This window comes from Corvus brachyrhynchos, unplaced genomic scaffold (assembly GCF_000691975.1).
Source record: "Corvus brachyrhynchos isolate BGI_N302 unplaced genomic scaffold, ASM69197v1 scaffold17, whole genome shotgun sequence".
Lineage (NCBI taxonomy): Eukaryota > Metazoa > Chordata > Aves > Passeriformes > Corvidae > Corvus > Corvus brachyrhynchos.
Genome location: NW_008240046.1, coordinates 11,483,416 through 11,507,225, shown reverse-complemented (window position 1 = coordinate 11,507,225; position 23,810 = coordinate 11,483,416). Strand labels below are relative to the sequence as shown.

General features: G+C 36.2%; 1 protein-coding gene across 6 annotated transcripts in view; it reads right to left on the bottom strand.

Moving 5' to 3' along the window:
- FAT1 (FAT atypical cadherin 1) overlaps positions 1-23,810 on the bottom strand; it is a 107,912-nt gene that overhangs the window by 69,404 nt on the left and 14,698 nt on the right. For all 6 annotated transcript variants that reach the window (XR_001865260.1, XM_017744347.1, XM_017744350.1 and 3 more), the window contains exon 3: positions 1,123-1,437. Coding sequence is in view for 5 of the 6 variants with exons in the window: in XM_017744347.1 (XP_017599836.1) it covers positions 1,123-1,437 (315 nt within the window). In the remaining variant the exon portion in view is untranslated. The remainder of the gene's footprint in view (positions 1-1,122; positions 1,438-23,810) is intronic.

Genomic DNA, 23,810 nt, shown 5'->3' with positions numbered 1-23,810 from the left:
TCCATTTTTGCTCCTTTAAGTCTCCTGAAATTGCTTCAACAAATGAGCAAGAGCTAAATTAATAAAGCTTCTACTGCTCCCTTGTACTTACTGGATTTGTAATAGATAAATGTCATTCACTATACCTCTGCAGGACATCTAGTCTAAAAATCTCTGAATAGTGGGCAAAAAAATCTGGTTGAGTGAATCAGAAGCATCTCTCATAATTTTTACTGTGAAATAATACCTAAACACAACATAAAAAGCTAAACTGGGCACAACCCAGCAAAATATTATTGAAATAAAACCAAGCTTTTCCTCAGGAATAATCTGTGGGAAAAACATCCAGTATATGTCTTATTTTCTCTACATTCAGAAGCAAGGGATGGTAGGCAATCCTTAAAATGTTTTCAGAATTACTGGGTAGCTTCAGACTGGTTATTTTGTTTCCTGTCTCTCTGTCCTACACACCTTTCAGTATCTGCAATTCAGTTCCTAAAAGGTTACCTGCTTCTTGTATTTTTACTCCCCTGTTAAAACCTCAGTATTTTTTTCTGAAGCTTTCAAAATAACCAGTGAACTCTTTCTTTCCAATGCATAAAAGCCATACCTGAAAATAATCCTCCAGATTATGTATTTCTAGCAGTAGCAGTAGTTAATTACAAAGAAAGTCTCTTCTGACTGTGGGACAAGTGAGTCTGCAGATAATAAATGCTTCTGCCCCCAACAACAAAAAAAATTTAAAACAAGGCCTGGCAAAAAAACTACACATGAAACTTTGAAGACTGCTAAAAACAACTGGGATGAAACTAAACTAAAATACGTTTTTTTACTGGGTACTTACTGCACTATAAAAATGCATGGACGTTGACCAGTCTAGAGTGGAGCTACTCAGAAGTAAGCCTTCACAAGATATGCCTGATGTAGACATCTAGTACTTTGAACCAAGTGTTTCTCAAATCTTTTTCTACATGTTTGTATAACTTACTAATATTGACACAGCCCAAGACACCAGGTTAACTCCAGCTATTGTGAAAGCATGTTTTCAATGTTAAACAAAGATTTTGATTTCACCTGGTTTATGCATTTATGCAAATACATTAGTTTATTAATACATAAAATAAAACACTGTGTTGTACTTACCAGTTTTGGGGTTTATTGAGAAGAATCCCTGCGGATTTCCACTTGTTATCTTGTAGGTTAATTTTTCGCTTGAGCTCGAATCTGGATCAAATGCCTCAATCTGAACAACAGATACATCTTTAGGCGAGTTTTCCATGACCTCTGGGTAATAAACTGGTTCTGTGGTCTGAGGAGCATTATCATTAACATCCCCAACTTCTATGTAGATTTCAATGAAAGATGATAAAGGCACAATGCCCTGGTCTGTTGCATAAACAGTAAGCCAGTAATGTGAAGTAGTCTCACGATCCAGGTGATCTGCAGTCTCAATAACACCTGTTCAACAGGAAGAAAGAGAAATCGAAAATGCTCAGTAAGTATGCAGAAATGTGTAAAAATACAGTAAGCAACAAGTTTAAATAAATTAATAAATCAAAATGAATACAAGTTTAAAATAACCAACACTGATTCTAAAACGTGTGCTAATATACACACACAAACATATTAAGGCTAACCTGAAGCCGCAAAAAATAAAATTACCATAACAGTTTTCAGCAATTATGCATCACATATTAAAACAATATACTACTTGATTTCCTTCCAACATCTTTTGAAATATACATCAGACCAGTTAGCACTATTCATAAAATTGGTTTTGCCTAAAAGATTAAATCAAATGTGTAATTCACAATCTTTTGGGATTTGAATGACCCTCTTTACTCCTTACAGTAAATTTTATACCATATTAAACTATCTGGTTTAGATGCCAAACTCTTGAGCTCTTTACTATTATTCATATTAATGAGCAACTACTTAAATGTTTTTATCTCCATGCCCAAATGAATTATTTGATTAAACTTTCTTAATGTCCTGATTTATGTTCACACAGAAATGTCACAGAAAAGAAAACAAAAGTTATACATAAGCCAACCTTTGCAGCATTAGGACTAACCAATGGCTGCCATTACTCTGGAAATGGAAGACAGAAAAAAAAAGGGGCAAAAATCTGCTCAATCTTACAAACATAAAATGAATTACAAAAAAAAAGGAACAACTACACAATTCACAAACTTAATAAAAAGCTGTCTGCTATGCATACAGGAGATTGTCTAAGCCAGAACTGATTAAAGAATTTACCCAGCAAGAAGAAATACAATTTTATTTTTATAAGCAGCTTACTCTACAGGTACAGCCATATTATGCATGTGTTAAAAGGGTATGTGGTATGGTGTAAACCATAACATGGGGGATGAATATTAAATAGATTCATGGAGCCATGGCACAATAAAAGCTCACCCCTTTCCTCTTCCTGATCCAGTCACTCCTACAGGGTGCCTGATGTGAGAGATTTTCTGAATAGAACTTAAAATCAACCTGTTACATGTCAGGATGAGGGACAGCACAAGCCCTTAGAGCCATTTCAGTGGAAATTTTGAAGGGCTTTGTCACGGATCTTACTATTTGTTATACACTCAACACACCAGGCTTAATCAGGATCGGAGCCAAGATGAGTCAAACTATCACCATGACAGCCAGTTTTGAACTCTGGATAAAGCTACATAATGTGACTATGCATGATGTGGCACTCCTTCTGAGCTCATTTACTGCACAGAGATATATGTATGTGTATATACATACATATACACACCATCAGTGAATAAATAAATATGCCACTACTTTCACAGGAATTCTTCAGGAAACAAATTAACTCCAAGTATTGTGTCCTTTCAATACAGACATGTTTTTTTAATACATTATACTGACTGAGCAAAATATTAAGGAATTACTTATTTATTCATTACTTTCTTTGCCTTGTGAGAAGCTGCGTAAAGGTCTGACCACGACAGTTTAACATTTTAAGATGTCAATAAGATCACTTCAGAAGGGCTGGAGGGGATTGAAACTGATGCTTAGACCTGCAAATTCCCATATATAGCATTTCAACCAACATGGCATTTCAGAACTACCACCAGATGTCAGTGTGGAAATTGGTTTAATATAGCGTCAAAGGCTGCAGAACTGGGATAAAAAGGAGGGGTGCTGCAATTTCAAAATATACATGCAGTCTGCAAAGTTTTCCTGAAAGTAAACTACTGGCTTTATAATTTCCTTTTTTTTTTTTTTTTTTTTTTTTTTTTTTTTTTTGCATAACAACATCATCAACAACTTAGTTCAGGTGTTAATTAATACATTGTTAATTTCACATTTCCAGTTCCTCTGCCTCAGAATTTATATTTTGTTTGATGACAGTTTTACCATTAAAACAAAAAAAGTAATACTATCCAGTAGTCATTGGATTTGTTCACTGGTTACCTGAGTAGTTTCCGCACAAATTTGCTCTTAAAAACGAACACAGCCTTGAGCACTCAGTTACTCGGCTTCTGCTTTGTAACTCATGGCACACTTTTTGCATGACTCTACTTCGGCCAGGAGACTTGCTTGAGAGTAAACAAATTTGTTACTCACTGTGGCCTCACTTCTAAATCTAAACACTGGATGTAGCATATAAGCACTTAATTCTGGGTAGACTCTATGTATGCCTTGGAAAGTTCTGTAAACTCTTCATGTCCTACCAAAGAGATGACTGGATCGTGTTAATTCCCTTTTAGCAAGGGTTCCAGCAATGCTGCTTTATTGCTTGTGATTAGTGCTGAAAAGTGCAACTGTTTCTATTTTACAACTCCCACTTTCTAAACAGTAGCTGCATCAGAAGTGGCAGATTAATTTTAACAGAGCCTTGACTGATTTTAAAGAAAGATAAAAATAGACTGTTGTTGGAAATGAAGCTCACTTCCTGCAATCTGCTCACCTAACATTTAGAAATTCTACCTCACTAGTTATCAAAGCCCTCAAGTAAAAAGATGACTGAACTTATTTTACTTTTGTAGTGTATCAGTTCTCAAATGCCCATTCCCTTAAGTCACATCTGTCACAAGGGATGAAGAGGAAAGAAGTACCACACCCAAAAAACAGCATCTCAAGAAGAAGTATGTGGAAAGACTTGGAGTATGATACAGCGCACATGGGCAACTTTGTCTTTTGGTTAATTTTTAATTTCAAATTAGATCTGCATATATAATATTACTTCTGTATATTTTACACAGACTTTGTAGAGTGTTCAATAAAAGGTTTAGAATCTGATGATCTGACCACTGGATGCATCATGTAACAGATTCCCCAATAGGATAGCTCTGGCTTTCAGATTGTCTCTGATTTTCTACAGGGCCACTCACACTCTAACCATGCATTAGTCAAAGTAATGCAAAATCTCTATTTGTCCATTTTTCTCATGTTTCTCACCCAACTGATCCTGAATTTTAGGGTGAACATTTTTTCTTTATGTGGCTTTTATAATTCCAATCTGAAATAGAAAGCATTCAGGAAAACAATTTTGTGATCAGTCAGCTATGCAAAACTGTCTACCTGTTCAACACTAATGAACAGGTTATTATTTCCTGAATGATTTTGGGTTTTTTTAAAGGCACAAAAGACAGTTTAAAATAGATGCAATAGACAGGTATGAGTATGCAAGTTGGGAAACCTGTATTTGTGGATGCCCTACCCCTGGAAGTGTTCAAGGCCAGCTTGGATAGGTCTTTAAACAACCTGATCTACTGAAAGGTGTCTCTGCCCATGGGCACAAAGCTGGAACTAGACGATCTTTAAGGTTGTTTCCAGCTCAAACTATTCTACAATTCCATGATTACTAGAGACAGGCATCACAGGTAAGTGGATTACTTTAACAATATAAAAAATGAAGACTTGAAATAACATTCCTCCATCGTAAAAGCTATGCAAAAGGAAACAGGAAGACAAGGAACAAAAATTTCCCTTCAGCCTTCACATATGAAGGAGAGGCCACCACACCTAGCTCTCCTCATCGCTCAAAGCTGCAGGCAACAGAAAGGGAAGGGATGACTGGTCTATTAATGTGACTCAGCTTTCTTCCTAATGTTTCAGCCCAGCAATAAAATGGAACAGATATACTAATCTAGCACGTGTTGGGGAAGGGGGGAGGGGACCAGGCTCTGACTATCAAAACTTGAATGTTTTCTGATTCTACATCAGCATTTATGTCACAGAATACAAAACTAAACGCACATAACTATATGAACTACTTCAGTTCTTTCTCTGCCCCTTCAATAGCCTGATCTTACATCAGTAATTACAAAACACCATCCTGTTGTCATTACTCTAGTTGAAATTGCTCCTGCTTCTGCCAGTTTAACACTAAATCTTTCCTGATTTTGCCTATGAGAACACTAGTAGCTTTGTTTTTAATTTCTATGCAACAATAATGAATAAAAATGCATGAAAACTTAGGTAGCCTGCTATACACCTTCTAAGGAACACAAGCTCAAAGAATTTAACTGATTACTTTTTTTTTTTACAGAGATAACAATCATTCTCCTACCAAATCACAGGTCTAGAACCAGTCCTTAAAGTACCGTTGGTCTGTGTGTCAATTTTCTGCTTTTGCAAATGTTGACTACAGTAGCCTATTTTACATGTTAGGGCAGCATAAGATTGTATGATGCCTGAAAGCCAGCGCTCAGCACTTCTGGAGTTCATAAATTCACTGGCTCATAATTCCAGTGGTTCTCAAGACAACAGAGAGAAAACTGATCAGAACTCCTATATCAAACAGAAATAATAAAAAAATCTAATAAGAGTTAATTTGTTTTAATCTTGCAAACATCTAGATCCATTAAGCATCAATAGGATGCTGATCATATCAGTTTCAACAGCATGTTTTGGCTCCTAGGAAGAATTTTTTCTTTTTCTTCAAGTGGTGCAAGGCACATTTAAGGAATACATTTTAAGTGCCTCTATTGTACCTTCAATGCTGTAAAAGCTCCATCTCTGCTCTAATTCTTCTCCCATTCACAGAAAATCTTAAATCAGCAGATTTCCCATCCATCCTCTATGCTAAGGCAGTTGGCTAATTTTGACTTTCATGAACCATTTGCTTTTTATGTAGCAAGACAAGTGGAGAAATCTACTAAAGAATCTTTAGCATGTATGGTAATCCCAAAAACTTACAAACATTATTATTCAAAACATACGGTGAAGTGAGGATTTCAAAATCATTTTTCACTTGACTGGCTGTGCAATCTTGCAGCCTTTCAGGTGATCAGGATAAAAAGAAATTCAAATTCAGTCACTAACCACCAGAGGGGAGCACAAAAGAGCTCTAAAGAAATGTTTCTCAGTCATCTGCAAGAGGACATCAGAACTGATTTTACAATATTCATAAGTCTGAAATTTTAGACTAGATATTGTTCCCACTTGATACAATAGGACTTTTCTATCAATTTCATTAAAGGAAGGCAAAAGTCCTAAGTGACTACTGTAGAACAGAATTTGGACAGAATTTAATGTGGAGGAACAGGATGGTTTATGAATATAGCAACTGAGGAAAAAGTTGAAACATTAACCCCACTCTCAACAAGAACCAACTCTTCCTCCAATTTCAATCCCACAACACAAATCACTATAACCAAAGCCACTCTTAAAACAAAAATACGCAAAAAATACACCTCAAACCTGACACTCTTACATATGCCAATTCTATCTAATTAACAAACGCTCAAACTATAATACTCCCAATTCCCAGGGATGATCCTCCTTAAGTGTGCTTATCCGTAAGAACTCTAATTAACAATATTAATGATTCTGTAATGGAAATCAAAACCTGCGATCATTTCTCAGCAAAGCATGAAAATGCAGTTTAGCAGAACTTGCCCCGGGAACGACATTTGAAACAAACTAAGAGAAATCCCTGGCCTGGAACATGATGCTTGAAATCTGATTACAAACTCAATTAATCTAATTTCTAATAAGTTGGGAAAATCAAAAAGCTTCTTCAGCTGCTTTAAAAGCCATTCAAGGGGCCACAGGGAAAGCAATATTTTACAAATTGCATGAACAAAAGTTTTGATCAAATGTGACCTTCAACAAACAACCATTTCAAATCAAAGTTTTAAAAGGCACTGGATTAAGCATGTTGTAAACATGGAGACATGCTGTCCCTCAATGGCACTAGACTTTCAGCACACCAATCCAGACTGAAACTCTCCTGAATTCTAAACAAACAGTAAGTCACTGCAGGGTAAACTATCACTAAGGCCTGCACACTCTTGAATTAGAGATAAAATTGCTCAGCACATACTGCAGTTTACTATGTGAATCTCTGCTACCTCAAGATAGGCAACATATTTTCCAGAAGTTATTATACGAACAAGGGTCCAAAGGACCCCACCTCCCACAAGTTTACTGGCCAGTTTTTCTGGGAAAATTTCTGCTTAACATTTTGTGAAACTTTGCTTAAGTTGTTGTTAAATAAAAAAAAGAGTCACATCAGCCTCACTTATTAGCGGTTTGGTTACCTCCCTAAGTAAAGTCTTATTTAATAGAATACCATCATACGTTGATTTCTAATGTTATACAATTCAAAACAGACAGTTTTCAGCTTGTTACTAAACTCTCCACAATTGCATGGCCAGAAGAGGCCAGGAAAACAGAGATATTTTATAAAGCTGGTATTTTCCGCTTAACTTTTGATTTTTTGGCCAGCTCATTTTATTTAAAATAGCATCTATTCTAACCAATACTTTGTTAATGACAGTCCAGTTCTTCAGCCTATCCAGATCAAACACAAATGAACACTAATTACTTCCTATTCAACTCTTCTTATATGCTCTATTTTTCCTAGATTTTTTTCTTACATTATTACTTACCATGACATGATAAGCATTTTCCTGAGCTATATAAATCCAGAGGCTATAGCAGAGAAGACAAGATTAAAAACCAAAAAAACCCAGCCCCCCACCCTTCAAAAACCTGCACCCACAAGAAACCAGGAAAGAGCATCTGGCACAGGAAAAGATGAAGTGCTTGTCTGCTTCTCAGCAGACCCCAGATGCCTTGAAGAGCAACACATCCATACTCTTTTGTCCTCCTTTTCCCCTTGAGTAACTTCTAGAGGCACAGTCAAATCAGGACAGTTGGCAAGTGCAACCCCGTGTGCTCCTATGTGTTACACATGGGAATTCTTTACTTGTTTTTTTTCCTCCACTTTATGATCCCTGTCAGAAATGCTAAGAAGAAGGAAGGTGACTTGAAAAAAAGAGTGCATTTATTAATAGTTATGGTATCCGACCACACAAGATGAAACAGACTATAGCAGACTAGAGTGCATTATTTACAAGTACTACACCCATCTGTAATACGCAGTAAAAATTGTGATTTTATTACTAATTGTGGCCAGTGTCATAGCTCAGATTCTTTCCACTTTTACAGTAATTAAAAAAAAAAACCCCTCTATCTGTGTTTCTGTTAAGTTAACTTCCTTCTGATAACTTCTGGAACTTCTGGCAACCACTATAATCTGACATTGGGAAATGCCTTGAAGCAGCAGTCACAACCCTACATACCATAAAGAGTTTTACAATTTGAAGGTTTTGAAACATGTAACCTATTGAACTCTGAAGAAAAAAATTCCTCTTCCCCTGAGGCTGCTGTGCTACCGTAACTCAGGCCTCTACTAAGCACCAGTGTGTAAGGGACAACTAAACCTTAAGCCTTCCATGCTTCTAATAACATCCAATGCTAATGTCAATAGAATTTAATAGTATTTGATCACTCAAGTGTCATAAATAATCACTTAGTAAAACCAAAACAAAGACAGCACAATATCACTTTAATTTTACACAGACCAACTATCCTTAAGCACTGAAAATTTTACGTATGTCCTGCCACAGAGACAACAAACTAGTCAGTATCAGTACTAAAAACATCAGCTGAAAAGACCAAAATCTCCACCCTGGTAACTCCATGAAGCAATTCTTTCTAAAGAAAGAACAGAATGAGATTCCTCTTGCAAAAGTGAAATGTCAGCTCATCCACTCTATAAACACGGCAGAATGCCAAGAGAGGCACTGCACTCTAACTCCTGAAATACTAAAGACCTGTGGCATGCAGTGTGAACTTTTGAAAAGTATATACAATCTCTTCTTTTTAAAGAAGTATTACTTTTGACAAATAAGCTGAGCTGGAAAAGTTCCTTATTTTTATCGCATGTGCACTTTCACCAGGAAGCATTATGTTAAGATTACGCCTCTATGGAACAAAGTGCAAAAGCCACCCAGAGAAATATGATTTGCTCTTCAGCTCCATAGCAATTTAAAGCTTATCACTGACAATGCAAGCTACTTGTATCAGACATCTTGCATCTGAAGATTCACACAGACTAAACAGTACAGTTTCAGAATATAAATAATCCTTGCTTGCAGCCCTGAAGGAGAGCAGAAAGTTTTAGCAACTATTGCTTGCCTTTGAATTACACATGAACAAGAGATGTTCACTGCTTTTCACTCTCCTCTTCCCCAGAAGTATTAATTAGGCAAAGATAGAAAGACTGTAACCTGGCAACAAACCATCAATACGGTGTTTTCCATACCTCAAAGAATTTGGGTGACTTGTCTGCAAACAAGTCTGAGGAATATGAATGTGCAAAACTAATGATCCAGTCTAGTTTTAAGTAGTTTATTTTTTTCTTTTCAACCACTCAGAAATTCTTCTGTTTTGCCTAAGCTGACATGCAAATTAACACATTCTGATTTATTTTTAAATAATTTGGTGCTTTACCTTTACAAGCATCCTGGTTAACTGCATTTTAATGCTAGGGGGAAAAAACAACCAAAAAACAACCAACCAACAAACATAAGATTTTCACATGCACCCCAAGATAGTATCATCTAACATACATAATCAATATAAATGTTCCTTCTAATAGTTACAGCTTATCACATATATTTTACATATTTTACACATTTATTTCTTTAAATATTCAGTAAGTTACTACACAGTGGTTTTAATTCACTTTATATGCATATAATACTTCTTTATCAGAAATAAATTCTTCTTTATAAGAAAGGCAATAAAAAATCTTAAACTTCACAATTTCAGCTTCAGAGAACGCACAGAAAAATTTCTCTCAGGAAAAGCTACAAAAAAAAATACTTAAAAGAAGCTGAAAGTATCATATTGGAACCACAAGTCTTTTGTCAGAATCTATAAAGGCAGATTCCAGAAAATGTAATTAAATTTTGTTTAGAGCTCTTTGACATAGTATTATACACATTTCAACTTGTGTCTTGTGTACTACCAGCTGAGAAATCATGCTTAGCTAGAAAAGTGAAATGGAAAGCAACTCCTGTTGCTGTTCCAAGGACAAATTTCTCATTTTCTAACAAATCAAGGCCTGGGAAGTTTCAAATAAAATCACTATCAGTATCAGCAAGTTGATGGTACTACAGCAGTAGCAAGACCTTAAACATACCAAGTCCACCACTGCTTTCTCTCTTTCCAGGGACCAGATATTGCAAATTCTGGGAGGTGGGAAGGGAAGAATATCACTGGAAGGCAGAACCCACCCTTAAACAGAACTATCACCAGCAGAGCATATTTAAAATTTTAACTAAAACAAACCCGAATGGAATAAAGAAAAAACCTCAGTCATAATAAAATGATGGTTTATACCTCAAATTCAACTTCACTAGTTGAATTTGAACTGACTAGATGTAGCGAAATATATAGCCAAATCCAGTTTTGTAGCAGTCTCTTAAGTAAATGTGATATTAGTACAAGCTCTCAAACCCTCCAGATTTCATTAAAAAATTACTGTATTTGAAATCAAAGAATTTCTATGACACTAATGGAACAGCAAGAGCAGTCAGTGAAACAATCAGATGCTATCAGTGTCCAGTGAATCCTGTCTCACTTTTCCAAACAAGTTATCAATACAGTCCTTTTAAAATATTTTCTGGGGACAAAAACTTGGCATCCAAAGAGCCTCAGCATATGGTCAAATCCAAACCTTGACATAAAACTTAAAACACAGAAAAATTTATGCATCACTTCTTTGCTATGAACATACAGCAGTAATTTGAATTGTGTTATTCAACTGTATAATTGTGTTCTATACAGCTTATAAACCAGGCAGATAGACCTGGTCGATTTGAAGAAGTACAGAATGTTCAACAGTTAAGAGGAGCTATCCCTTAAATAAGCATCTAGAGATAGTAAAAAGACCTAGAAGCAAAGATGTGGATAGTTAAAGCTCTACACCAAAGACAGACTATATTTTAAAACATTGAGAAAATAGATTTTTCACATAGCATTTAAATGGGTAAAGTAGAATAAAAAATGGGGCAAAAAGAGAATTGTATATAATTATATGCAGTAACATTTTAATTTCTAGTTCCTGCCACTTTACTTTCTGCACATTTCTACAAAATCAAGTCAAATGAATGGAAAACACAGTGTTCAGACCATTTATAAAAGAAAAACAGTTCTTACATATATTCCTAAAATTGTCTACATAAAATATTATGCCCAGAAATTATGATTTGGTACTAGGTAGCCTGGGCTACGGGCAATGACTCTCCTAAGGTCCACAAGAATTGTGAACTTCCTTCCAGGAAGTTGGGGGGTTGGTGAGGGGGAATTTTCGCAATTAGAAGATCTGTGATGGCGTTGCTTTAGAACTCAACTGATTACTTCCAGTTCAAAAAATCTTTTGGGACAATGGCAGACAGCTCCCATTGTCAGCCTCATTTATGGTTATTTTAATAGTTCCAGCTTATTTCTGTCAGCTAGGCTGCTTGTATGTCAAGCTTTCGGACAGGCAATATAATTGCTATACAGAGGAACAGTACCATGTTGCTAAAGCTCAATATGGAGAGACATAAAAATCCCCTGATGAGTCCACATTAGGGAAATGTAATGTTAACTCCTATGTCAATTGAAAAAATCATTGTAATACAACCACATACAATCTACGTTTCCTTGAACAGAGAGCAAGCAAAGCAAGCTTTGCTGTTAACATGAGCAGTCATTCATGATTTAAGAGAAAGCTTGCTGAAAAAAACATGACTGCAATACAACACCAAAATTACAGCAGGTTTATAAAATACTAGAGAAAGCAGAACAAACTGCCAGCAGGTTCTAAGCCAAGCATGCGGGCTTTCGGTACTTGCAAAAGCAGCTTCTCTTACTACACTACATGAGCAAGGTTCGTAGGATCTGATGCAAGTCATTGCTCTGATCACCCATCCCCTTATTCAAGACAGTTTTATATCTTCAGATAAAGACACAACCAGTTTCTATGTCTCATGAAACACAGTTACATAGTAGTATAAAATTAGAATAAGAAACTATGTTTAAGCAAAACACTTTGGGATAATATTGTTAAGCTATTTTCAGCTAAGTTACCTTCATGACCAAGAGAATTTCTACTAAAATGTTGGTGATTCACAAACAAGTGAAGGCTTTTTACAGGACCACTGTTTGTTTACTTATGAACATCGAAGATAAAGAAGGAAATTATTTAATCAATTTTTATAAAGAATGTGTACTAGCCTCTGCATGAGAAATGCCAAGGGTGAATTTCTATGTTCTTTGTTAAAGTTTATACAAATTTTTTAAATACATACACGAATGAACACATACACGCTCTTTAGAACTCTGGCTTCACCAGTGACTGCAAAATCCCTCTTAACTTTGCTATCAGTCGTCTTATTAGTAAAGAATTGTTGACAAAGGGTGTGGTAAGTCTAATAATTTAGCTGGGAAACGGGGACCCTCTGAAGGGGAAATTCCTCTGCAAATGGCCCCAGGAATTTCAAAACTAACTGGAGTTGACAGATTAACCTAGGTCCCCCTTAGGCAGAAGAAGAGTCTACAAGGAAAATAATGAGACGCATGGGAAGCCAATTACGCACAAGAGCAACACATTTAATTGTTCAGAAACTGGCTTGTTGATCCAGAAGGATCTAGCTGTTTAGACCTCTGCAAACTATTAAAACCTGGACAGTTCTACAACAAGTACACTTTGAAACTATTAAACTTTACAGATTACAGGTTTTGTCTGTAAATCTCGGAGCTTAATGACCACCTTAAATAAGGAAAATTGCTCCATCTATCCCAAGAATCCTTTTCCTGCACACACAGCATTTCTCACAGACTCCCTTTTTGGTGCCAATTTGAAACTGCATCTTACCTTGTGTTACTTCTGCAAAAGTGACACTGAAGGCCCAGCAAGCCCAACAGAGCAGTCCTACCCTTCAGTAAGAAGCAGTTACAGCTGTGTTCCACAGCAACTCTGGCTCATGACTAACCCACAACAAAAAACTGTTGTTTAGCACGTGTGTGTTATTTACGCATGGTTGTGGTTTTGACTGCTTCAATTTTGCTTCAAGCTTTCAGTCTCCAAAATATTTTCAGTTGCAGAAACTGCTGGTTAGCAATGACAGTTTCCAGACCAGCACTGAGCAAGAAAAGATACTGATAGTTATCAAAAGGCAGGTAGCATGTTGAGGAATACTGGAAATCAGGCTATTACTGCTGTTCGTATTACTGCACCAGGTAGCTATATACACAATAGCACTTAATTACTTCCAACAGAAATGCTGCTCCCAAGCAGATTTCTGTGTACAAAGACGAGCTGATATACCTCTGGGCATGCTAATGCTAGGAGAACAAAGCAAATCAACAGAGTCATGAAATTAAAGCATCTGGGATCCAGTGACATCAAAAGACATTTTCATCCTTGTTCTGACAAAGTCAGATTTATTAACTTACAAAATATCCATTTATTTATTCAGACTTTATTTCTACATGGTTCCAGCGGGGATTCTACATTGATCAGTACCTGTTACACTAATTTTTTTATTAGCCTTATTAGCCTTTGCATATGAATCAAATTAAACACAATGCCATACAGAGACACATTTCTGCATTTGTCTGGTTTTGAGTAAAAACTTAAAACTAGAGGAATAATGAAGGCAAAGAGTTTTGCTACCATAAAATTATGTTTATTCTCTTTGGTTATGATTACTGCACCAAGCAAATGAGAAATCCTCCATCTGTGAGCAAATTCTTATAGCACATTGAAGAATCAGTACCTACCATCTAAGAAGAAGACATGTAACTAGAAAACTAGAGGTTACTTACCAGATGTCAAGTATACTTATGTGTGGGGGCTCTGGCTGCTTGTTGGGAAATGGTTTCAGTCTTTCTCACATAAATAATGGATAACTGCATGTACGGTTTTAGTCAACATTCTCCAGAATAAAAAAAAATTACTAAAGATTGTAGAAATGAAGGCAAGTTACAGTTAAAAAGTAAAAATATTCACTTTATATTTTTTGTTTACTAGTAGAACCTGCAAGCATTTGGATGAACAGAGACCACAGAGTGTCTCTGACAGAATTTCCATTGAAAAAGCTCTTAATTATTCTCCACAGAAACGTTTTTTGCTGGATAACTGCACCCTTCATAACAATACCAAAGAAAGGAAATATTATGAGTAACACTTCATAAAACCATAATTTGTCATGAAGCCATAACAGAAGTAAATCAACTCTGTCAACCAACACTAGAACACTCTGTAAATGAAAGAACAATATGATATTGTAGGTAAGTAGTAGACCATTTAGACACAAAATGCATTTTGCTCCTGAACCACTGAGTACTTTTCCTTATTTAAGAAATTCACAGAATACACAGAAACTAGATGGAGTTGCACCAGGAGACCATCTCAAATCTCTGTATCTGTGCATAGCTGTTGTCAAAAAAACCCAAAACATTCTCTAATGTTGGCCATTCTTGTGTTTGACTAGACTGAATGACTCAGTTTCCAAGGTATTTTTTTATCATCCTGGAATTACAGAAATGTATTTCTTATTCCATTTCCTCCCATCATCACATGCTGGATCAATATTCACTCAAACCTTTACTCCACACAATCAGCAGTAAGCTTGCTCTCATTCTAATCGTCACCCCCTTCTTATTAAACAACACACATTAAAACTGATGTGTCATTTGAGTAAATGACAACTTGACAACTCATTTTCCACTAACAGTTTTTGAACCTTCTCACACTTTCCTCCTCTACCTTAACTGTATCTGGAAGGATTCAAGTCAGTTCAAAATTTCATTACAGAATTTCACCATTCAGTACAAACATTTTGAAGCCAGAAAAAGCTAACTGCAAAGTGCAAGTTCTATGATAGTTTTTGTTTTTAATATTTACAAGCACAGTTCCTGATCTGTTGGTTTCTGTACTTAACAGACAAGGCCCCATTCAGAAATCTGATGAGGAATGGTGAAAAATAGTTTGGACTATAACCTGCTTAGATTTTTATCGCTTTTTTTTTTGAGCCATCTTTTGTGTATATCCATACACAAGTAATCCACTTATTAACAAATTGTCATCTCTTCTTACATATTTTTTTACTTTAAAATTACTGTCTGAACAACCACAGGCAACCTGAAATATTACTGTACTAGCTAAAAGGACAGGTAGAAAGCACAAAGATAAAACAAACATTAAAGGAAGGCACAGGTCATTTTTCCACTTCTGATTAATCTACTAAAATTGACACTGTAATATTTAAACTACCTTCAAAGTAAACTATCATACCAGACTTCTTGTGAGAAGGAATAATCATCTTTCCTTCCCCCCCCTCCAAAGTAAGTCACATTCCTTGCACAGGCAGCTGGACATTTGTTAATCATTAACTGGTTTTGAAATAATGATGGAGAGAAACTGCTAGCTATTTCTCACAATGGTACACCAATAAAACCTTTCAAACAGAAGATATAGTGAATACTGTAAAATTATTTACAGTAAGAAAAAGATGCTGTATTATCATAGCTCATTCAATATCTTGGTGACAATATTTGTTGTTGTGAGCAAGACTTTCTGTGTTCGAACCTAAGTAATTAACTCAGAAATTTCATCAATAAAAAACTAGCACTTTTAGCTAAAACAGAAAGAGATATCTTTTAAGAAGATGAACTGTGCTGCTAACATTTCGAATAATAAAATAATACATATGACCAGAATTGCAACACCAAATATAATAGAGGCATAACCAATGCACACATTCCAATCTTATCTAGAATCGCTTTGATTCACTCTACCTCGCTTTCATTACAGGAAGGGCACAGCAAGGGCATTCCTCTCAGATCAAACAGAAAATTCCACAGACAGAAGTTTCCACATGTCTGATTCGTTGCAGATTAAACCCTTATCATTAGACAGCAATCTCTAATTTTCATAGAGACAGGATATACCCTGTCGTGGCAAATCTACGGGCAAAGTGGGGAGGCAGATTAAGAAAAAAATAAATATAAAGCCCCTGTAGAATGGAGATGTATTCCCTGTGAAAGAGCTATATATGTCACTCTCACAGCTTTGGAGAAACGGAGGGGACAACCTATCAACAATAAAGACCACATACAAAATTCCATAATCCATAATTCCATCATAAACTTTTTTGCACTGAAAGTCTTTAGAGCTGAACTACCAAACTCCCTCTCTCTCATAAGTACAACCAGGACTACAGGCAACACATACAAGAAGTCTGTATTCATTTTTAGCATATTATTCATTCACTCTATTCACTTTCAGCATATTATGTTACCAGTATCTTCATTTTTTTACCACATGACTGGATCAGCTCTGTAATGCTCATGTACATTAACAGTAACACTAAAATCAGAAGGCTATTCTGTTATTATGCTTCTTGCATTTTGAAATTTGTAATATAATAACCTTTTAATCTTTAAATCCTATACAAAATATGAACAAGTGCACTATGATCAGCAACTTCAAAACCAAAACTCGGGAATTTTCACTTTCTTGTGTATAGAGGTAGTTTCAAGCTTCTTGCATCAGCAAAATAAAACACTTTTATATAAACACCCAAAATGATTGATTTAAGAAACATGCAGATTTTGGAAATGATTCATATCACTGAGGATTATTCTAGGTAGAAGATTAGTCAACAAAGCAATGCAATTACTGAATTTTCTACGTGTAACTTTCCAACATACAGGCAGATATTCAGTTCTGTTATCAGCAATACCACACTGACAAGTCTGCAAAGACACAGAACTCTGAGCCAAAAGAACTGTTAATGACCACCACTACTAGTAGGTCAAGTCAATTAATATCCACTAACTCAGCAGTTTGCTCTTTAACCCTAATGCCAATCCAAACTACGCAACTACTTATAAGAAACATTGATTATCCTTGTTCACAAATAATTTTAAATTAAAAAGAAGCAGCGATTAGAATCACGTATAGAACACAAGGAGCTTGGGGAAACCTCATTTCTGAGCACAGAAATGATTTGTTGCATTCCTGTTGCTAGATTCTTTGGACACTTCTGTTTTTCCAAAAATCCCTCTCTGATGGCACTGGAATGCTAGAGATTTTCTTTTCTTGAGGCACATGGAGAGTGATGAATTGAAAATTCATTTTTGGTCACATTCAGATGTCCAGTATAATAAAGTCACAGATGCAGTAAGAACGATATACAGATTAAAAAATGGACCTGCAAAACCTAGTTTCAGCAAAGCCCAAAGTATTTTTAAATCCAAGTTCTAAAGCTGCAACTACTGCATGTAATAAGTTCTGGGAGTTTGCCAAATACTTATGTAGGTTTGTCCTTTGTTAAGTATGTCCAAATGCTGTATGATTAAAGCCTAAAATCTTCAAAGAAAAGAATAAACATTACGCAATCATTTCAAGCTCCCCTCCTTTGACCTTAATATGTACTTCAAAAGCTCAGCAGATGCTTAGTAGGAAATAAATCCCCAATTTGACAGATGTCCTAACAGTGATATAGCAAGATGCACCTTCCATAGCTTTTGGCAACCCTTTCCTTTTATTATTCCTCTGCCCACAAGTACTTTTCAAGTCAAAGAGAGACCCAAGCAAGTTAATAGGCCCTTAATATCTATTCTGCTGCCCCAACTGTTTGCTGTTTATAAGGCAATCTTTGGGACCACATGGGGCTTAGCCCCAGTTCATCTCCTACAGAGACACGGCCCCCAGGCAGCTCTGTTTTCATCAAACCAAGCTGTAACCCAATCAACACCTTTCACAACAGAACAATCCCTTACTTTCAGCATGCCTGCAGTAGAGGAGGGGAGCCTCAGCTTTTGTACGGGATCCCTATTTGGCAGCTAAGGTGATGTTTTACTCAGTAGGATACCTAAGAAAACTCAAACTATTTTGGAAGATGCCCCTGCCAACAGAAAACATATGATGAATATGTTTGTCTAAAACTAATTCAGCTTTTTCCAAAGACACATTCTAAAAGCTGCATTAACAACCTAATAGCACTTTGGGAGTTGCCACCATCACAAATGCAAATTACATGGTTTCCTTCAAGCCTAAGAAAGAAAAGTAATTCCCTAGCTCCAGGCTGCTCAGGACCTTGGTCCAAACCCGGGCCTCTTTAACCTCTGCCAAACTGAAACTCGACATTAGTTCCAAATGCCAGGCTTACTTTGATGAACCTAAAAAGAAACACAAATGGAACAGCATCATATCACAGTTTAACCCAGTGGCATCATTAGTTCTAGACCTTAGAATACATTCCAGTTCAATGTCCAGTCTAGCACAAAGCTGCAAACTGGAGTCAAAAGCAGACGGTCCCTGACAGGTTAACCAGGTAACCTCTTCTGAACTGGAGTACTAACAAGCACTTGACTAAATTCAGGTGTCAGGCAGCCAGCCCATGGTACCAGCAACTAAGCAAAGTATTTCACACTTGAAAGTTAGTTATCTCCTAGTAAAATACTTTCTGGATTGCTTTTCATGGATAGCAGCAAATTTAGGCCTTGTCCTCAGTCTAACAGATAGTGGGTCCCTGGCTCTCACCTTTATTTCTTTAATCAGACACAAATTGTGCAGAACTCTTAAAAGACAAGATTTTAGATTTCTGCTAATACTAGAGGAGATGTAGAAGTACAAAAATGATTCTCAGCAGGCTGGTGTTACAACTATTTGTACTGTCTCATAAAAGAGAATCTATGTGCCAAACGCCTCATTTTTAAAACCATAACAAATGGGCGGAAAATGTATTTTAGTTGCATGAAATTTGAAGCAAATGTTTTTTAAACTCAAAATACTACTCAATTTAGGCACAGTTACTTTTTGGTGTTTTTTTAACATAACTAATTTCTTCTTCACAATGGCACAAGTTCGCCTTAATGCCACTGAAGAAAAATGCCATAAAACCAGAAATAAATCATACAGATCATATTCTGCATCATCTTCACTCTCTTTTCAACATCATACTGAACACATGCAAACCCACTGGATAGCCTTAACTAGAAAGCAGAAAATAATACCCCATTTTAGAAATAGTCTACCCAGGTTTTTTTAGTATCTGTAATTAACAACCACAAGTATGCCTCCTCAATTTAAGTGTCCCACACAGATGTCTACCATCTTGCAGACTAAACTAGAATTTCAGCTCTGCTCCATATATATTGCATGCTAGACTACCACTGAAAATTATGGTAGGAAACAGGGGTCATAAAAACATGGGATAAATGCTTTAAAAAACAGGTCATTGTGTTTGGGTGGGCATAGTACCATAAGTGGCTTTATTCTTTATTGTCACAATGCAACCTTTCTTCTGGTGGCTCTGGAGAAGCTTGATAAGGACTCTTCTGCAAAGGATTCACAAGAGTGTCAGTGGGAGAGTTGAAATGTGCAGACCTGGTCTAGGGTCAGTGAAGTTGTTCTCATGCTGCTCATCTTTCTCAATTCAACACCAAAGGGAGAGAATGCCCAGTAAAAGAACAAAATAAATATGCCACTAGAAAAAGTCCTCAACATGGATCAGCATTAAAATATCTTTCCAGAGCAGTTAACTGCCAAAGTAATCCTTACTTGCCCTCGCCCCCTTTTTTAAAGTGTTTTAAGTGTTATTTTTACAAAACTCTCCTCATAGAGAAGACTAAAGAAATGACTATTTCTGCATTTCTGACCTAAACTACTTCATGCTTCCAGAAGAACAGCTGTATTTTTATTTAGCACAGATAAACTAAAACTTCTTTAACAGATATGTTCCCAAAATTTCTCAAAACACAAAAAATCCCCCAACCCAACATACACTTTTATCCTGATACACACAAAAATACATCTCTCAAACTCAGAAAATGTTACTTTAATTCTTTCAGGAGCTTTGATTACACAGTATTCAAACAAATAGATCCTTGCCCTTTTACTATTTTCCAAAGACATAAATTTAACAGTGTGTATTCAAATTTCAGGTATTGACCTGAAATTCTGTTCGAGATGTCAGTGTGACAACTGACCAGCCAACTCCAGAATCCAAGAATAATCTGCATAAGTCCCTTGATTAAGAAAAAATTCCTGTCTGCTGGCAAGAATGTCATTCAAACCTCCAGCATACATTAGAATTAGGTTTTCTCTTAATTGAAAACTGAAGTGTTGATGCAACCCCTCATTTAAATGATTAACCTTCCAAATTAACATTTACAAGCTTAAGAATTTAACTCTAACTTGGAGTTTACAGAACCTAGTAATCACTCTGGGGTGTTTGTTTTTTTTTTTGTTTTGGCTGTTTTGCACGTTGAGGGTTGTTCAGGCTATTTCTTGTTGCTGTTTTAGGTTTGGGTTTTGGTTTTTTGGGTTTTTTTTTAGTTTGGGTTGGTTTTATGTTTTTTTTCCAAATTGCATCAGAATAATCTTACATTCTTAGTCATGTATGCCTCAGCTACTGAAGAAATTTAGCTGCTATAGCTATATGAGTAAATCATTAACTTCAGTACAATGTAATGTGGCAGTACAGAATGCAGTGTAGGAGGAAAAAAATTTACCCAAAAAGCTAATTAGATACCTGGGAAATTAGTCTGTGCTCTGAGCTTCACTCATGACTGTACCCAAGCTAGGTAGGGTAAAAATTTATTGTGCAAAAAGCTGCAGCCACTTAGTATTCTGCAGAAATAGAGAACCTCTTAATCTTCAAATGTAGTGCGAAGAACTACTGTGCTTTGCAGGAATAAAATGGTGTCAGAAGAACCCATTCTATGAGTGTCTTCTTCCGAGTTATCCCTCACTTTTACTGGTCAAAACACTCACAAAAGGAATTTTAACTGCAAAACCTATGCATGATACTGCATCTGTGGACAGAAGCCAAGCAGGAAATGCTATTGTCACAATGTCTGTAAACAAACCTAGTCTATGAGGTGAAGATACTCTAAGAATAACCATATTAAACCCACCTAGAATATTCTTTCCAAAGTATCAACATCACCTAATCAATTACAATTTTTAATTTAATGTTTAACAGCTTTCTTACAAAAGGATTTGCTCTACATATTTTTCTGTTCATAGTTTTCAGTGACTACAATCTGACAGATCTTCAAAGACTCAGAATAAACACTAAGCCAACACATAACATGGAACTTGTATAGTAGAAAAATGGAAACTATTTAAGAACTTCTTGGTGTCTTTTTTTCCTTTTTTTCTTTTTTTTTTAAATTTAAACTGAGAAACTGAGTTTTTGCAAATCCTGATGTTTATATCCATGACTTATACAATACAGGTAACAAAGTATACACAACGAGCAACTACAAGATGCAGCATTCAATGAAAGAGCATGAAGAAAATCCTGGATTTTTAAGGATGCTCAACTACAATTAACTCAAAGCCAAATCATACTAATCCCAGTTTTGATTAAAAATGCCTCCCCTATCTCCAAGTATTTTACGACAATACCTGTGCAACAAACAGACAGAAAACATTCCCAAGCACTGGAACTTGCGTACCGTTAAACTGCTTTGGTTTGTGCCAGCTACCACTTTTTCAAAGAGCAGGGGGTACAGTTAGGAATGAACTGCAGGATCAGCATTCCCAACAGATGATCTGGGTACAGCCACACTTCCTAAAGGTATGAGAGTTGTTGGTACAGATGCAGGCCAGTTGGTTTCTGTTCCAGAAAATAGTGCTGGTTTAACAACTATCCAGTGGGTACTTTTGTGTTCTGCTCCACTGATGATCATAGCATTTAAACTTTGCTAATGCCAGTCTTCAAAAAGGTCAAAATCCAAAGATCACTGAAGAAATGGAACCTGAAGCTATCCCTTATGTATAAATGTTAATCATATCCTGTTTTTAAATTAATGAATTTACATGAACACTAAAAAGCAATGTTAACATACTTATTACATGTCAGCCATGCTCTGTTCCTTTTATGGGTGTAATTCAGTACTTTGCTTTACACCATTAAAATCCTATTCATTCACCTTAATGAATGTCTTCCCAGCTGGAAGTAGTTCTGGTAATATTAAAAATAGCATCCTGCAGCCACTAAGCTTTATTGATGCTATTTTATGCATACAACGATAGTGCAATAAAATTAATTCTCTTCCATATGCCCCAGCTAATTTTTTTAAATTGCTCCTTTAATATTCTTTACCAAAACAAATCATTTTTCCTTATAACAGTAGCAAGGTTACACTTGAAAGTGACATGGCTTCAAGGGAAGACTATACAAAAAAGATAAGCGTGTGAATGTTACAAACCACGTGCGACTTGAAAACTCCCCAAACAGAAAATAACCAGAGACTGGGAAAGTATTAGAAGAAGTATCATCTCTGTGGCCTGCCTATGCTACTGGAGACAGCATCTCAGGCTAGACATATCTTTGTTTTAATAAACCACAGTCATACACCTTTTTAAGTCAGCAAATTAGTTTAATCACCTTAAACTTTGTTCGTATCGTTAAAGCAGAATTACTGTTATTCTATAACCCTTATGGCCTAATAACTCTAATTAAGGTTAATGAAAGAGCAGTAAGATTCCTGGTAACAAATAATTAAACACTGTGAACACAAGAAATAAGGCTATCATGTATGAGGTTCAGACTGTCACATCATCCTTTACACCATTCTGGAACTAGGTTATGTACTGCGAAATACACTCAATTGCAGAAGTTTACAAAACACCTGCTGCTAGCCCTGCAAGTTTAACTAGTTGCTAAGCTTCTGGTAACAATCAGTTTATAAAATTCACTGTGGCTTGAAATCTTACTGTGCAGGGCCTACATGTAAGACCCAACATCCGCATGTGTAAGGATTGTAAATGCAACCACTCAACTGGTTAGTTACAAGAGACACTGTGGAAGTCATTACTTAAACCTTCCTTCATTTCTGAACATCACTTTCCAGGATGGGCTCCCATCTTCCATACACATTTCACTGAGACCATGGCATCTACACACCCAGAGTCTGCTGGTTCCCTTAGCTATCTAAGTTTTGAGCGCTAGAAAGAAAAGCAAAACTATAAGAAAACAACCTTGAAACAAGATAAAAACAGCTCTCAGTAATAAGCTAGAAGTCCTGATATCGCAAAGAAAAGAGCAATCTGCTTGGCAAAAATTCTTTGGAGAAGGCCAGATAACTGCTACAAGTTTTTCTCAGTCTCATTTTTACAGCTGAAAATCGGTGCGGACATTTGCTCACCACATGCTGGTGCTCTCATGATAAGTGTCCCATCCAGCCCTGTATGTGACACTGTTCACCTGCCTATAGAACTGGAAGAAGTACTCAGAGTTCTTCCCAACACCATTTTTACAAACTAGAGCTTCCATCTTTCAACTAACCTTTGAGAAGTGCAAATACTCAATGGAAATGCTCCATCCTTGTATTTGAAAACCAAAAACTAAAGAGGAAGACATTCTCCTTTCTCCCTCCTTGCCCGCTGGTATGAAAACTGGGAGAAGGAAGTTTCAGTATTGCCTTGGTCCCACAAAGCTTCTGCTTTATGTTCCCCTCTAGCAATTGCTTCTGTAATTCTTTAGAGCTTTTCT